This window comes from Sebastes fasciatus, chromosome 16 (assembly GCF_043250625.1).
Source record: "Sebastes fasciatus isolate fSebFas1 chromosome 16, fSebFas1.pri, whole genome shotgun sequence".
Taxonomy (NCBI): domain Eukaryota; kingdom Metazoa; phylum Chordata; class Actinopteri; order Perciformes; family Sebastidae; genus Sebastes; species Sebastes fasciatus.
The window spans coordinates 31,567,625-31,585,365 of NC_133810.1; the positions used below are offsets into that span (position 1 = coordinate 31,567,625).

At 41.8% G+C, this 17,741-nt stretch overlaps 1 protein-coding gene and 1 long non-coding RNA gene across 2 annotated transcripts; one reads left to right on the plus strand and one right to left on the minus strand.

The window, feature by feature from the left end:
* Positions 1-17: 17 nt before the first annotated feature.
* On the minus strand, positions 18-6,908 carry LOC141752776 (uncharacterized). The gene is made up of 3 exons (XR_012590336.1): positions 6,625-6,908; positions 5,548-5,697; positions 18-362 (listed from the first exon to the last, which is right to left on the minus strand). It is a non-coding gene; the product is annotated as an uncharacterized LOC141752776 (long non-coding RNA).
* A 138-nt stretch (positions 6,909-7,046) lies between these two features.
* prrg3 (proline rich and Gla domain 3) lies at positions 7,047-14,767 on the plus strand. The gene is made up of 4 exons (XM_074610935.1): positions 7,047-7,184; positions 11,077-11,114; positions 11,642-11,802; positions 12,418-14,767. The coding sequence occupies exons 2-4, from the start codon at positions 11,105-11,107 to the stop codon at positions 12,973-12,975; spliced, it is 729 nt and encodes a 242-aa protein (XP_074467036.1). The 5' UTR covers positions 7,047-7,184; positions 11,077-11,104; the 3' UTR covers positions 12,976-14,767.
* Positions 14,768-17,741: the final 2,974 nt, after the last annotated feature.

Genomic DNA, 17,741 nt, shown 5'->3' on the forward strand with positions numbered 1-17,741 from the left:
AACCAGAACAACATGTGAGTGAAGAACAATAAAGATAATTCACTGATTTTACAATCATGTACAATGTAGAAGCCTCACATGAGCAGATCAGGTCCCAGAATTCAACAAATACTGCATGAAGCTGTTACTGATGAGACTTTAGACAGTTGATCAGCAGGAAAGTGATGTTTTTTAAGAATGCATTATAATTATAATATAATTAATTTAACAGGTTTTCTTTTGTATTAACAGCAAAGCACTGTTTTTAGCAATAACAAGTTAATACTGTTGAAATGCTGCTGTAAATTAACAGAGATTGTTTACAGTGTGTGCATTTGGCATGGCACAGCAGGGAGGTGAGAAATGTCGAACCAGCAGGTTATCTGTAAAAACAAGGAGGAGAAAAGTTAAACACCATCTGTGTGAGAAAAGCAGCAGGCAGCAACAGCTCCATTATAGACCGGCGAGTGTCACACATTCAGTCACTTCAGGGCGCGATGGATGACTATCAGCAGGCCACTAACTCACCACAATGCAATATATTAATGTGAGAGGATTATTCGACCTTATATGGTAATATATAAATCAAAACAGTAGAAGATTACAGTGGCTTTTCAGCAGGTTGAGAATTTTTTTTTGAGAAAATGTAAAAGTTTGTGCATTAATTCAGCTCTTATCCAGCTTTGCACTCTTCATGTTTAATTAATTATCTGTTAATTGATATTCTCTGCAGCCTATAGGCCCTTTCACATGGTAGCCTATTGCCTATTAATAGTGTTTTGTGCACGTTTCATATATTTAGGGGTCTGTCTTCTAGGATAGGAACAGGAACCAAAGTGGCACATAAAGCAGACTATATTCTTCATTGTTAAAATCGTCTTTTGGGGGGGCGAACTGTTAACTTTAATGGAAGAACAAAGGTGATATTATTGTGGTAATCATCAGGTCAGGTCATCCCTGCAGCCTGTCTCTGCTCTCCACTGATGCAGACCGGGTGTGAGGATCCTCATTGGGCCCTAATGCCCCCCTTCATCCAGGGTAAACAAAGCTGTCAGGACCAGCAGGAGCCACCTGGAGCCCCGCTGAGAGCCGGAGAGGAGCAAACTGGGGCAAAAGGCACAAATGGGCCTGATGATGATGATGATGATGATGATGATGATGATGATGAGGATGATGAGCCCAGTAATAGACTTGTAGAGATAGAGATACTCATCTGCTAATGAAGAGGGCTTTATCTGCACTATAGTGCTACAATAGATTTAATATGGGAACTGGTGATATTATAGAATATCAAAGGACAAGCTAGAATAATATGGAATGCCTTTCATCCAATAAATAAAGACATAAATAATTAAATATGCACATGAAATAAATAAATAGGGTTATAAAATAAATAAATAAATATATATATATATATATATGCCCATGAAATAAGTAAGTAAGTAAATAAATAAATATGCCCATGAAATAAATAAATAAATATGCCCACGAAATAAGTAAATAAATAAATAAATAGGGCTATGAAATAAATCCTGAAATAAATGGAGGCAATAAATATATAAATAAATGTTAATATTAATATATTAATATATAAATGAGTCAATATAAACTCGGAAAGGAGAATACACTGTTTACCATTGGCAGAGAATTTTGGCAAATTTTTCTTGGGCGCTCCCCACATAATCAGCTGCACTGCTAATCCCACAAATGCATGATCCTTACAAGTTGGACATCATTGTGAAGGTAAATAAACAGGCTTTCCAACCATGTAAAATACAATGAGAATTAGCATTGTAACAACAGAGAAATAATCCACCAAACACAAGTTTACCAACTTTTTTTCCGAGTTTAGTTCAATGAATAAATAGGTTTTTAGTTAAAAAGGACGTTTTTCTTTTCTTTTCTTTTAAAAAAAACCTTTATTTTCCAGATTTATAACAAAAACAATATACACAGACACTGACAGGGCCGAACTTAAAGCCTCTGCATGTGCACAACATATTCACATGTTGGGGGGTGGGAAGGAAACTAACATATGATTACCTCTCACAAAATAGGGTCATCAGAAAACTCTATAAAAACACGGTGCCATGTAACTGCCAGATAAATGCTATCACTTTTACTCAAAGCTGACATGATGTAACTCAAAGAGCCGGCGTGGCCACTGCCCAGATGTTGAAGGACCGACGCTGTATGTTTTTGGCATCTTTGGGCAGACATCCCATAATAACCTTTCAGCATATTGTAATTCAAGTGTTGTGAGAGATAACTAGACTCCTGCTCCTCCTCATGGCTCTGTTTTCAGGCTTTAGAACATCTAGCCCGTGACGGGAGACTTTGACCAATCACAGGTCATTTCAGAGAGAGAAAGCGTTCCTATTGGCTGTGCTCCGGTCATGTGACCGGTACTTGGCGTCCCTTCGACAGATTTCACAATGGCGGTGGCATCACAAATTTTCTCATGTTACAGCTAAACCGTGCACTACAAGATGATTCAGAGAACATCTGGGAGAGAAATAGACATTAACGTAACAGAATATTGATTCATATTTGATCAGCGCTGCCTAGTTTGACCGTTTGGTCGGAGTTCAGAGTGATTGACAGCCGGCTCTCATAGACGACAGCTGGACAGCAGACCTCAGATCAGCTCTTACTGCTTGTTTTCCTCCGGTCTGTGAACACCGGAGGATACAGAGGAACATGATTGTTTTCAGGTTACCTGTTTCATGACACTACTGTCACGATATAGCGAGGCTAATCTATCAAGTGTTTTAATTCTTCCGACATCTCACCTACTTCCCAGTAGACTCGCTGTTGGACATAATCTTTCACATGTACCCCAAATCCTTTTCCCTCTGGGGGGAGCCAGTCCTCCCACAGCCAGGCCATCACATATCTGAGACATTACGGCTCTTTCTCTTCAGTTTGTGCGGCAGTGATATATGACCTTTCATTTTTAATGATTGACTTTATACCTGACACAGTTGGAACTCTGTATCGCTTCCCACTGATCTGTTGTGATCTCTCTCCCATTGGTACAATAAAGAAATGTAATCACGTGCACCTGAAAGCACTCTTTGCCACAGATCGCCAAGAAAACACGTCCACAATTTCTTAAATGAAGCTTATGCGTAAATTCAGTCAAGAAGACTAGGGGTGCAATCTGATTCGATCTGGGTCTCTCTCTCATGGGCTAGCTGATATGGGCGTCTCTCTTCTCAGTGACCAATCAGATCTTGCCATATCTCCCTAACGAATCACATTGTTGCTGTTAAAAGTTTAAAAACCGTTCCCCTATATGCTGTTTTCAGTGTCAGTATTCAGCACAAACTGATGCGACCCTCCACCACCCCATCACCTCCAGATTCATCCCATCAGAGCAATCCTGCTCCACTTCATTCATCGGATCTGCATCAATCTCTTCACTACCTCCATCACCAGTGTCTAGACCCGGGGGGAATAATCCAAAATCCATCTACGGCATCACTTCCCCCTTATTATCGGGTCTAAATCACCAAAGACTGTTACTATTCATAAGTTTGTGCACTTTGTAATAAATCAACATTCAATTCATACGAGTCTCTCCTGATTGAGATATCAGTGTGAGACGGTCCTCTGGTGTTTTTTAATTCATAGCTGACAGTATTTAGTGGGACCTCTGTAGGGTTTGGAAGTCATTTTCACTCTCTATAAACCTGTCTTTGTCTTCTCCCCCCTCAGAGGCCACTCGTTGACTCGGCACCAAACTGGACATCAGCAGCAGCAGCAGCTCTTTGCACAAAAGTTTGTCCACTCATCCAAATGTTCTACTCTGCAGAACGCAGGCCTGGAACAACAAGGAATGGCACACTTTCCCCTCCTCATGTGTGTGAGTAGTAGACCCTACCCCCCACTGTTTTCACATTTGCTGACAGACAGACAGCGCCTCCCCCCCTCGGCTCTCCCCCGGAGGGAGGAATGCTGCTAATTACTGACCAACTGCTCTCTGGTCTTGTTTACACAGACTACTATCTCTTTAGCAAGGAGGACCACGAGAGGCTTAAAGCATTTCATTGATTAATTGTACAATAAAAATAGGTATAAATACATCTGTGTACAAATTGAATGAATGACTTTATTTAGAATATAAAAATAAATAAAAAAAGATACAAAATAATAACAAACAAAACAAGAGTAATAGTGTCCGAATAGGTAGAAGTAAAACTTATATTTCCCTACCCCTTCCTACCCTCCTCTATTAACTCAACATAGAATGATAATATAATATATAAACTATCCCAGATTTATTTACATCCCAAATTGAATATAGCCTCCCAAGTTTATTTATTTAACTCTGACTCATCCATATACCTCCCAAAAATATCTTTTTTGTATAACCATCCCTCCCTGTCACAAAACATTTTTTGAATATTGCCCGGAAGTGAATTATTCCTTGCTTTGAACATAATTATTGCGGTTTTAAATTTGACCAAATCCATGAATTTCAATGCATGTGACTTTAAAAAGAGACATTATTATTATTATTATTATTATTATGAATAATAATAATAATAATAATAATAATAATAATAATAATAATAATAATAATCTATGACTAAATGGACTAAATTACAAAAAAAGTAATTAATTATTTGACATTTTAATGAGCAATAAAAAGAAGAATTATAAAAATAATTTAAATATTAATCCATCAATAAATAGTTCAAATTAAAAAAGGGATTTACAAAAACACCATAAAACAGTCAATAAGTACATCATATCAATTAAAAATTAAAAGAATTCATAAATAAATAATGGAATTAAAATTTCTATTAGGTCATGGCTGGATGGTGGATGGTCAGTCTGTGTTTATTTATACAAAGAGTCAGTGATGTCATGTCTATAATGTTAAATTGGAACTGAAGCTGGTTTACTAAGAGTGGATTTCCACTCTGTTGAACAATTATTTAACAAACATGACAAATGTCAGCATTTAAAAGAAAAAAGAAGAGAACATCAGGCTGATTATGTCTGTTTGTTTTGGAGATAAGTTTTACTTTGTGACGGGAGTTTTGGTATGCTGATGTTGAGCCGGTAGCTAGCTATCCCATCATGCCGAACTTTAAGATAAGATAAGATTAATTATTCCTTTATTAGTCCCACAGTGGGGAGATGTGCAGTGTACAGCAGCAAAGGGGATATAGTGCAAAAAAACAAGATGCATCAGCTAACACAATAAAAAAAGAGCTAAACAAAGTGTAACAAAATATGAACAATTTAAATAGAAAGAAATATAAAAATAGGAACAATATATACAGTATTGACAATAAACAGACTATTAACAAAATTGCACAAGTGGAAAAATGATATTGCACAATGAGAATGAAATGAAATTCCACCTAAAAATATTGCACAGAACCTTAAACCTTAATATAATTTAAAAGAGTGAGTTATATAAAAATGCATCCCTGTACAGTTGTTATGAACGAGGATATGAGCTGTAGAGTTCTAAACCAGTTCTTGTACCAGGCTGTAAACATCTATACTTCTGCTGTAAAGTTGGGAGTTTTAACATCTGTGGGGATTGACCTGCTTTTTAGAGTTAGTCAGCCTCAAGTGGACATTTGAAGAACTTTTTGGCACTTCAGCGTTGGCTTCCTCCCTCAGCAGTGGAAGCTGCTGCTCGGGGTCAACACAGAGTCCTCAGTGTCCAGACTCTCATCCTAGCAGATGGTTATTCTGCCACCGAGGCAGAGAGAGAGAGAGAGAGAGAGAGGGCGAGAGAGAGAGAGAGAGAGAGAGAGAGAGATGTTTATTATATTCATCCATAATTCCTATTAGCCCGTTCCCCCGAGTTTATAAAAAATAAAACTAATTTTAAAAAAGAATAGTGCTGACTAACTAATTAATGGTGGGACTATATAGGTCTAATTTACTATACTAGTAGTAACCTATGACAATTCATTGTTATTTAATAAATAAATACCAATAGTTCTTTTTTTCCAAAATAAATATCCCAAAAAATAAATAAAAATGAGAGATAAAGTTAAAAAACAGAAATAAAAGAATATAAAAAAATAGAATAGGAATAATAATAAACAAAAATAAATAAAAACTAAATAGAGAAAAATAAATAGGGAAAAATAAATAAATAAATAAAATAAAATAAAAATAAAGAGAAACAAAGTAAATAGTGCCAATAAATCACAACGAAAACAATTAATAAATAAATGCCAATTCTGTTTTATTGTTTCCAAATAAATATCCAAAAAATAAAATAAAAATGAGAGATAAAGTTAGAAAACAGAAATAAAAGAATAAAACAAAAAGAATAGGAATAATAATAAACAAAAATAAATAAAAACTAAATAGGGAAAACAAATAATAAATAAATAAAAGAAAATATAATAAAAGAAAAAGAAACAAAGTAAATACAACGAAAAAAATGTATAAATAAATACCAATTATTGTTTTTCCAAATAAATATCAAAAAATAAAATAAAATAAAAATGAGATATAGTTAGAAAATAGGAATGAAATAAAAAATAGAAGAATAATAATAAACAATTTCTTTTTAAAAAAAAATAGGGGGAAAAAAATAAAATAAAGAGAAACAAAGTAAATGGTGATAATAACTCGCAACGAAAAAACATAATGAATAAATACCACTTATTCTTTTTTTTTTTTCAAAATTTTGTGAAAAAACAACCACGTGGTCACGTCGTCAGACTCGTACTGAGGATGTTGGGTAGTGGAGTATTTGGGAGTAAGGTGTGGCTCTGTGGAGGTTTATTTGTCTCTCTGTGCTTCACTCACTCCCCCCCTGCAGGAAACACTCAGAACATCTGGGTCAGAGCCTCTTTAAGGTTCCTCTGTGTTGCAGCGCTGCAGAACTAGAACCCGAACCGGTCCGTTAATGTGAGAAAAGCCCAGCAGCCTCCTCCTCCTCCTCTTCCTCTCTCATCTTCTCTTTTCTTTCCAGTCTCCCCCTTTCCTTCCCCCCCCATTACGTCACTGGGCTGTGATTGGCAAGTTGCTGTGTCCCCGCCTCTTCCCCCCCGTACGTCACTGGGCTGTGATTGGCCAGTCGCAGGGATACCTCCTCTCCCATTGGCTCACAGATCACGCCAATCACGGTCACTTTCATGACTGCTGTGGGAGTTCCCTAGAGTTGGAGATGGAAGAAGAGAGAGGCTGATATCAGGCTGATATCAGGCGGAATGAAGGTAAGAAAGCTTTTCTATCATCCAGGAGGAGACCAAACTAAGACCAGCTTCAATTAATCAATTAATCAATTAGTCTGAAGCTCATCAAACTGGGACTTCATGAGTGGAGGAAAGAAAAAAGGACTTAAAGTCAACATGTTGAATTTTTCATCTGTAGTTCCAGAAGAAGGAGCTGAGATGTTACCGACGTCAGAAGAAGCCTGTTTCTATCCATCTACTCCATCTACTCCATCTATTCCATCTATTTAAAACACCTGTTGGGCTCAATATGGACCTTTATCAATTAACTGTAGCTCCAGGGTTATGGTTGTAGAAATATGGTGAATATAGCTTTGTGTCTGTCCCTATAGAGGCTGTATATTCCAGGACAGAGCCAACATGTTGTACTATCCCAGATATAACCTGTGTTCAAACAGTGCTCTCTCTCTCTCTCTCTCTCTCTCTCTCTCTCTCTCTCTCTCCCTCTCCCTCTCTCTCCCTGTATCCTAATTAGGCTACTCTCAAGTTGGTCTGGATTCAAAGCCTCCTCCTATCTCTGTCTCAGTTGCTATGGAAACCCTCCACCTCATCTCATCCCTCTCTCCATCTATATTTATAGGAGCCTATATTTGCCAGAGGTACTGTAGGGCTAAATAACAAAAAAATAAATAAAAACAAATGAACTTCCTGTTATATATATATATATATATATATATATATATATATATATCAGAGAGCAGTGAAATGGCTTTAATAAATACATACATTATTAAACCTATAGCTATGATACACATCAGACAGACCTGTCAGTTATAGCCGTTAATAGCTGAAGAATGATGATGATAATAAGCAAGAAAAGAAAATATGACAAGCATGTCTTACAAATGTGAAAAAAGAAGCTGAAAACTGCATTACTGTCAGACTGAAGTAGATGTTCCATCTTCACTCTATGTTTTGTTTTAATTGGAAAAACATTGCAAGGCATATAAATTACAGAGCAAATAAGTAATCTTCTATTTTTCATCCATTTTTCCCTCCCGACCCCGACAATAAATTAAATTATTATAATTACTACACCAGTTGGCAGCTTATCTCTCTACTTTCTAATGTAAAACCAAGCAGTAAAACAATCACTGCAGCTTCAGGACGAGAAACCTCATGTGTCACTAGAAGCCCGTACAGCGGCCCGTCGCCTGCACACCAGGATCCAGTACCAGGTGAACGGAGTGCAGCAGCAGCACATCGGGTCGCCGCACGTCACCGAAGTGCCGCTGTGTGTCCAGCCCGGACAGCTGACGGCGAGCCCCAAGGCTGCCCTAGCAAAGTGGAGCTCTCGGTCCACTCCCCGCGGCGGGACTATACGGTGGCCCGACTTGCTGAATTATCAGTGGACCGACACCATGTCAGTCTGGTATTCTGCAGGTTGTTGATCGGTTACAAGCCGACAGAGGATGACCTCCCCTTGGAGCGTCATTTTACGTATTTTGGGCCAATCACAGATTAGCATGAAAAAATTTAAATGCATTAAATTGATAGAAGAGGTCCCGCCTCAAGGGAGGACGGAGACCTGACGTCCTCCTCTACCCCCCAACACCACTTCCTTGCCTGCCCTGCAGGTGTCGCTGTTGAAACTGTTAAATCAGATACTGGATTTTTCCAATGAAGAGAATATTATAATATGTATTTGTATAAATGATACAGCCTCTACTGGTCTACGAGCAGGAATGGTGCTGAAGTGGTTCTGGTTTCATGGGACCACATCGCTGCAGAAAGTTCCTTTAGGAGACCAGACGCATCCATGTAGCTGGGGCCAGAATGCGATTCTGATGATTGAAGACTGTGGGTCAAGAAGTGTTTCATTTCAGCCACCAGATGATCACAGAAACACTCAAACTATTCAGTGTACTAAAGATGTGAATCAGCATCGCTCAGCCTCTGTGCCGACGTCTGGAGTTCATTTAATGTAGAGCGTACTGTGCGGTGGGGAAGGTCGAGTGTTTGTCATTGAGCTGTTCAGTCACAGACTTGTTCTCAAGGTTTCTGAGAGTGTGTAGATTATCTCCAGAAATAAGTAGACTGAGTGGAATACAGCTGAGAGCGTGTGGAGGCTGCTGGCGATGACACACTTAGCAGCTTTCATCAGTTAAGTATTCATTTAGCTCAAATCACACATTCAGCTTTACAATATGTACAACAGCCTCGACCCTTCAGCCTTAGACTAGGAGAAGAAGAAGAAGTGGAAGAGACTTCAGGTCACTAACTGCTGCTCAGTAACCAAACGATGACCTCTATGAAGCTGCTGGAAGCTACAAACATCTGTATTTCAGCAGCTTTGTTGTTACGACAAACTGGAATCTCAAACACTACAAATTTCTCAAAACTAAAAAAGTTTAAAAAAGACTTCGCAAAAACGTTCATTCTGGCTCCTCAGTGGACGTCTTCAGACGTCGACAGAGACGTTAACTTGATGTCTTTTGGACGTGTCTTTGCTCAGTGGGTCAGGAAGGTTGTGGGTTCAGCTCAATGCTGTCAATTTAAAATGACAGCATTGCGTATCAGCTAATATGTGGAGGTAACCAGGTAACCTGATTAGATGCCAGTAAATGTGTCATCACCGTCCCCATGTGGAGATGGTGGAGATGTTGTGGAGATGTTGTGGAGATGGTGGAGATGTTGTAGATGTTGTGGAGATGGAGGAGATGTTGTGGAGATGGTGGAGATGTTGTGGAGATGGTGGAGATGTTGTGGAGATGGTGGAGATGGTGGGGTGGTGGAGATGTTGTGGAGATGGTGGAGATGTTGTGGAGATGGTGGGGTGGTGGAGATGTTGTGGAGATGGTGGAGATGTTGTGGAGATGTTGTGGAGATGGTGGGATGGTGGAGATGTTGTGGAGATGGTGGGGTGGTGGAGATGGAGGAGATGTTGTGGAGATGGTGGAGATGTTGTGGAGATGGAGGAGATGTTGTGGAGATGGTGGAGATGTTGTGGAGATGGTGGAGATGTTGTGGAGATGGTGGGGTGGTGGAGATGTTGTGGAGATGGTGGGGTGGTGGAGATGTTGTGGAGATGTTGTGGAGATGTTGTGGAGATGGTGGGGTGGTGGAGATGTTGTGGAGATGGTGGAGATGTTGTGGAGATGGAGGAGATGTTGTGGAGATGGTGGAGATGTTGTGGAGATGGAGGAGATGTTGTGGAGATGGTGGAGATGTTGTGGAGATGGTGGAGATGTTGTGGAGATGGTGGGGTGGTGGAGATGTTGTGGAGATGGTGGAGATGTGGTGGAGATGTTGTGGAGATGGAGGAGATGTTGTGGAGATGGTGGAGATGTTGTGGAGATGGAGGAGATGTTGTGGAGATGGTGGGGTGGTGGAGATGTTGTGGAGATGGTGGAGATGGTGGGGTGGTGGAGATGTTGTGGAGATGTTGTGGAGATGGTGGGGTGGTGGAGATGTTGTGGAGATGGTGGAGATGTTGTGGAGATGGAGGAGATGGTGGAGATGTTGTGGAGATGGAGGAGATGTTGTGGAGATGGTGGAGATGTTGTGGAGATGGTGGGGTGGTGGAGATGTTGTGGAGATGGTGGAGATGTTGTGGAGATGGTGGGGTGGTGGAGATGTTGTGGAGATGGTGGAGATGTTGTGGAGATGGTGGGGTGGTGGAGATGTTGTGGAGATGGTGGAGATGTTGTGGAGATGGTGGGGTGGTGGAGATGTTGTGGAGATGTTGTGGAGATGTTGTGGAGATGGTGGGGTGGTGGAGATGTTGTGGAGATGTTGTGGAGATGTTGTGGAGATGGTGGGGTGGTGGAGATGTTGTGGAGATGGTGGAGATGTTGTGGAGCTGTGAATCTGCGTGCTGGGCGGTGGTTAAATGATTCTGTCGGTCTAATGTTGTGCTGTGTTCTCCCTGCAGGTGTCACAGTGTGAGTAACAGCAGAAGCATGGCTGCTGGTGAGCACAACACACACACACACATTCATCCACACTCAGATCAATAATATTTCTATATTTGATTTACTACTGATAAACTACTACTTTAATACATCGGCACCACATTATCATCAGTATCAGGACCTTGAAAAGATTGTGTAAGAAACTGAGTTTCCTCTGAATAAGAACGACACGGACCTGCTGAGGAAACGGACTCTTTAGTGGAGGAGGAAATTACTTTTGTTCTTGTAAACTTCTGACTTTATTCTCGTAATATTACGACTTTATTCTCATAAAATCTCAGATTCTTTTTTTTTCCTTCGATGTGGCCTTAATACTCTGTCATAGTCTCAGTGTCTGTCTGTAGAAAGTTTGTGAATCGTTGCCTTTCACAGCTTCTGTAAAACGATTATCTGGACTTCTGCTTGTGGCATTTGAACAAAGTGCTTCAGAAGGTTCTGAGACATCCAGAACGATGTAGACCTGTTGTGTGAATGTGTCGGAGAACCCGAGTCACTGGCTGATTTAGTTTCATCTCTGTGTTGCAGCGTTCCTCGACGGTAAGGACGCTCACTCCGTCCTGAAGCGATTCCCTCGAGCCAACGGCTTCCTGGAGGAGCTGAGGCAGGGCAACATCGAGAGGGAGTGCGGCGAAGAGAGCTGCAGCTTCGAAGAGGCCAACGAGGTGTTTGAGAACAAAGAGAGAACGGTGAGCCGGAGCACAGGCTGCTCACACCACAGCAACTCTACAAGCAACTATACTATATATATATACTATACTATACTAACCGTACTGTCAGGTTACATTTACACCAGGGCTGCACCATTAACTGAAATACAATCATGATCTGGATTCAGGCCTCTATGTGATCACATTTTTATGTGCCATGTTTGTAGCTGCGTCAACAAATGACAGGTGTGCGTTACTCCACGTGCACAAACTGTGCACAGAAAGAGGAGGGAAGGACGTTGGTGTAAATACACTGAATGTGTGTGAGAGAGACAGAAGAGTTACAGTGAAAGAAAAATGGTTTAAGCAGGAGATGATGTAGCGCTCACTGAGGAATTTATTGCTTCAAATTGAGGACATTTACCATCGACAGTGATCGGACATCCACATAAAAGGCCCTTTAAGTGAGTCCCATGTCAGTGTGTGATGTACTGCTTTATGAAATAGCCCTCTGGTTGATGTACTTTATACATGCAGCTGATCAGTGATCACATTCCTCCCCTCAGGTCCAGTTTCAGCCTTTAGACTTTGAATTGAGCAAACAGCTTCAAATGAAGGTGTAAACATGTTTAACGTCTCCTTCGTGCTTCCTAGATGGAGTTCTGGAAAACTCGCAGCATCTACACGGTGAGCAGCAACAACGAGGGGCGCTCCGAGCGCGCCGACACCGTCTACATGGTGGTCCCTCTGCTGGGCGTGGCCCTGCTCATCATCATCGGCCTCTTCCTCCTCTGGAGGTGCCAGCTTCAGAAGGCCACTCGTCGACGGCCCGCCTACACGCAGAACCGCTACCTGGCCAACAACCGCGGCACCCGCAGCCTGCCGCGCATCCTGGTTCACCGGGAAGCGCACGGCGACAGCTCCCACCAGGAGTCCGGCTCGCGTCCCACCGTGGTCGTGAGCGATGCTGAGAGAGGAGGAGGAGGAGGAGGAGGTGCCCAGTCGGACTCCCACGGCCTCCGGCAGCAGAACACTGGTGCGCTCTACGTCCAGGACTCTTCCCAGTCGGTGGCCTCGCGGCTGTCCGGCGCCACGCCGCCTCCGTCTTATGAAGAAGTGACAGGACACCTGGAGAGCAGCGGCGATGAGACCTCAGCACCGTCATACAGCGACCCGCCACCCAAATATGAGGAGATCATAAAGGAGAAATGAAACGTAACGCTTCCGTGGCTGAAGGAGGTCAAGGCTGGCTAAAGAGACGTTCCTCAGTTGGTGCTGCTGAAACTCTGCACCGTTTAACACCGTTGTTTCACTCATGGAGCAACCTAAAGCCAGTCCTCCCCCCCATGATTATGTGTGCCACCCAGGATTATTATTCATAGTTCACCCTAAACACATATAACAACACATTATATAACAACACCGCATTACGTAATAACTACACTAAATGTTCGGCTTGGAACGGCTCGGGGTGAAGGTGTGGCCCGGGGCCGTGGCCCTCTCTCCCCGCCGGGGAGGGACGGGCGTTAGACGGAGCTCCTGAGGCCATGCTACTTTCCAATGATGCTACCTTTCCAACATGGTCCACCCTACCTTTAAGTAATAACATGCATTTTGCATCGTCTTATATTCAGTTCTGTGGCTGACGGGAAGCCGGCGTGGTGACTTAAGGATCGGGGGGGATGTACGCTGAGCTTCTGGTCCCCGTGAGGACTCTAGCAGCTGCGTTCTGAATAAGCTGAAGCTTTCTGATGGTCTTATTTTGGGGAGAAGACCATCAATAGTCAACCCTGCTTGTTGCTGCTTTATTGTGGCTGTCTAGACGGTCAGTCAACTCTAACGTCGAGGGGGACAACTGTGGTTTTGAATTACAATTTTGGTGCCATATTTAGTTCTGTTTTTGCCTTATAATCATCCCTAATTAGTAATATCCAATATTTATATTCAACTGCAACGCTTTTGTTTTCTATTTGAACGGATAGTTCAACATTTTGGGGAATTTCTTACGAGAGTTAGACGAGAGGATCGATACCACTCCTCCTGTCTGTGTGTCTGTACGCTAAATATAAGGATGGTTAGCTTAGCTTAGCATAAAGACTGGAAACAAAGGGAAACAGCTAGCCTGGCTCTGTCCAAAGGAACCCCCCATAAAACAGATAATTGTTTTTGCTACTACTATTACATCAAATCCTTCATTTCTTTTGTCTTCATTTTGCTCTGGCAAACTGTGAACCGCCACAGCCGGAGCAACGAGGTGCACGGAGAGGATTTGGCGAGCAGGTTGCTCACTAACTAGGTTTCTGTGCACAACGTGGGGGGGCACTATATGGGACTGAAGCTCCATGCTGCAGCAGAGCTTTTCACTGACTGCCGAACAGTCACTGTGGCAGGCCGCCGCTGTTTCTTATCTCTCAGTGTGCATATATAGAATATGACTCTTTAAACTGTACAAACACAGTCAATAGTGGAAGTATTCACACAGTAAGCTCACTTACTTTCCTAATACTTCTCGCTATTGGCTATCGATTGTTGCGAGGGTTTTGCCGGACCAGCTCAACACGAGCTTCTGTTCACTGCTTCCTCTTTCACATGCTCACTATTTAGCGGTTTGTAAACTCCTCCAGCCGGACCGATTCCCCTCGTGTGCCGTGTGGTCGTTTAGTTCCCACGGACAGGATGGCCTGAAATGATATTTCATCCCTGCCTCGGGCAGAAAGGGGGTGCTGGACGTGCACGGCCTCATGGTGCTGACAGAGAGAGAAGAAAAACAGTGTGGAGCCAAATGTATAGAAATGTACAAGTGTGATTCTCACGAGTTCTTAACATGTTTGTTGTGATTGTAATATCTGGGTTAGGATATCTATCACTGAAAAGTTGACAACAAGGTTTTATAATTCAGTCATGAGTTAATGTCCAGACACTTGTTCCAGTCTCTCTCCCACTGGGAGGACTTGATTTACTCTGTTTATATCTCTGAAATTAAATATCTTTGGAGTTCTTTCAATGATGGCTTCATAGAATAATTCATAATGAAAATAACCAATAGTTGCAAAGCAACCATAAACACATCATTCTGGACCCAGGAGGCCGTCTGACACTATGAGAAGAATCAGTCTTCATCTTCTAAAATCACATCCCCCTCTTTAAGTGTCTCTCCAGGTCGTGTCAGACAATACGGGACGAGTAGAGCTGCTGTAGGACGAGCACACACGAGGCTGTTATGAACTGGGATACTGGGTACAATGTGTGTTTGAATGCATGCACTGTATGCGTGTAGATGCGCACATACAAATTCATGAATGCTCACAAAGGACACTAGATACAATCAAAGTTACAAAGTTTGGAGACACAGTCTCACCATCACTGGAAACATTCTGTAATGCTGACAGACGTTTAGAGCGACACTCGGTAAACTTCACAATCTGTCGACTCTGAGTAGTAAAAAATATACAAATATTTAAAGGGACTGTTAGTAAGAATCCTAAATGTCTTGTTAACAGCTTCACCTGTGTCCGTCAAGTCAACTAAAGTCAGCGTCCTGTTGCTGGCGCTTGTGCTCGCTCTACATAGACATGAAGGAGCATCGCTCAACACAGTGAGGAGACACACGTCAGCTAAAAGCACAATATCACTCTATATTTCAGCTGCTTGGCAGTAATGTTAGCTGACCAGACGAAGGTCTCTCCATGAATCAATGCTGATCCTAGTGTTGGCTTTTCCCGCCTCGGCCTCCCGACCGCGGCCGGAGGGAACGGGGGAGACGCCGGAGTTTTGGTCGGAGACGATGACGTTTCTCTCTGCGGAGCCCCGTCACTTCACAAGACACGGGAAACCTCTGTTAGTCTGGAGGAGCTGCAGCAGTTATTTCTGCACAAACGTCCACTGAACATTCACTAGATATTCTCAGAGCTAAACTAACTCTTCTGCAGTGTGGAGTGAGCAGCATGCACGTGAGAGGTGGAGAGAGAGAAGGAGCGCGGTGTGTGAGTGAAGGCAGGCAGAGGAGCAGAGTACAGCAGAGACTCCGGTCCTGGAGACCAAAGCTACGGTCTCCCCCGCGTCCTCCGACTGCGGCCAACACTGTTTAACAGACGGGCTTCACTAGATACAACCAAGAGGTTTTGGTGCTTCACTGGAGTTTGTGTTGGAGTCTGAGTCTGAACAGCGCAGCCACACGAGAGCAACCATGAGACACCGACCAGCAATGATTTATAAGAGTGTAACAAGTTACAAACAGTCCCTTTAAGGTTTTAAAATGACTGAAGGAGTCCTCATCTAATCTTATAACATGGTGAGGAGCTTCAGCCGACATCAGTGAGTCCAAGTTTCTCTTTATGAAGTGTTTGGTTGCTGCCTTTCATGAGACGCTTCAATATTTTTCACTGGCTTATGTTTGGATGTCCCCCCCCCGAGGGTGTATGAGAAGTGACCATGCATTATACCATGAATTAGATAAGTACTAAGTACCACCGTAGTTCTCCGTTGCACTTGGAAAGGGAGGGGTTGACCACTAGATGTCACTAAATCCTCTCACACTGGTCCTTTAAGATCTTTTTTTCTCCTCTCCATTGGATAAATAAGGACATAAGACATCAATGAGCAGAACCGTAGAATATTATTTTGCCAATATTAATTGTAGAGTTTACAGAATAACTGCTGCACCAGCTCCGGTATAAGCTACGTCTGCTGTTTGTTAACTGTCAGTGATATTTTATAACATGCTCGGGGGTCCTGATGGAGACCCAGAGACGGGTGAAATGGTCAGAAAATACATTTAAAAAAAATCTAAAACAGCAACGTGGTTTATAAAATGGTTCGCCGTGATGAGAAGTAAACATGCTCCTGGTGCAGCTTTACAATATCGTTGGTTTATGGATGTGTGTGACTGAAAACAAATAATATTCTAAAGCAAGATAGTTGTGTTTGTGCTGTATGTGGTCACATGCTCAGTCTGTGTTTATATTAGTGGAGTGTTTTAACCTCACTACGTCCAATCAGGTACACTTACTGCTCTCCGAGAGTGGCTTATTTTTGGACACCGTTGTGCACTAAGTCTTTCACTGCCTTTCTTTCCTACAGCATGCAACTCTCTCACCTGCTGGGCCTTTGATTTACCACCAAAAGAAATATCCGCTGTTTGAAAAATAGTGATTTCATTCTGTATCGTTTCACATAAAAACAGATTTTTCTCTCCACCAGAATGGTTGTATTCTATATTTACATACAATGGTACGACTCTGTTGCACTGCTTTCACCTTTTTCAGCCAAAGCTGTGAGGATGAAATTGTGCACCTTTACAGTCTGTGCAGGTCGAGCCATGTCACTGCTTCACCAGCTCCAGTACAGACTCCAGTCTGACCAGCGAGGAAGTCCATCCTCTTATATCCAACCGCTGCACTGTTGCTTTACTGGCACTCTAAGCCCAAGACCAGACGGTACGACGGAGTATTAGGGCCACATTGAGGACTTTAAAAAAATTGGAGATTTAGAGAATAAAGTCACAAGTTTATGGGAAAAAAAGTTATAATATTATGAGAATAAAGTCAATATTATAAAGTAGTAATTATACATGTTATTTTCTTTTTTTCTCTCATAAAGTTATGAATTTATTCTCGTAAAGTTATGACTTTATTCTCGTAATATTACGACTTTTTTGTCGTAAAGTTATGACTTTATTCTCGTAATATTACGACTTTATTTCTCGTAATATTATGATTTTATTCTCGTAATATTACGCCTTTTTCCTTGAAAAGTTATGACTTTATTCTTTTAATATTACGACTTTATTCTCGTAAAGTTATGACTTTATTCTTTTTAATATTACAATTTTTTTCTCGTAAAGTTATGACTTTATTCTGTAAATCTCAGATGTTTTTTCCCTCAATGTGGCCCTAATACTCCGTAGTCCATTGTCTCTTTAGCCCTCACTGCATTAGACTTATATACTATATACTTAGACTATAAACTGTGTTACCTTC

Excerpts from the sequence above, each read along its gene's own strand:
- prrg3 (XM_074610935.1), top strand. Across the intron at positions 11,803-12,417 it reads TTGAGAACAAAGAGAGAACG|ATGGAGTTCTGGAAAACTCG; the intron begins GTGAGCCGGAGC and ends CGTGCTTCCTAG.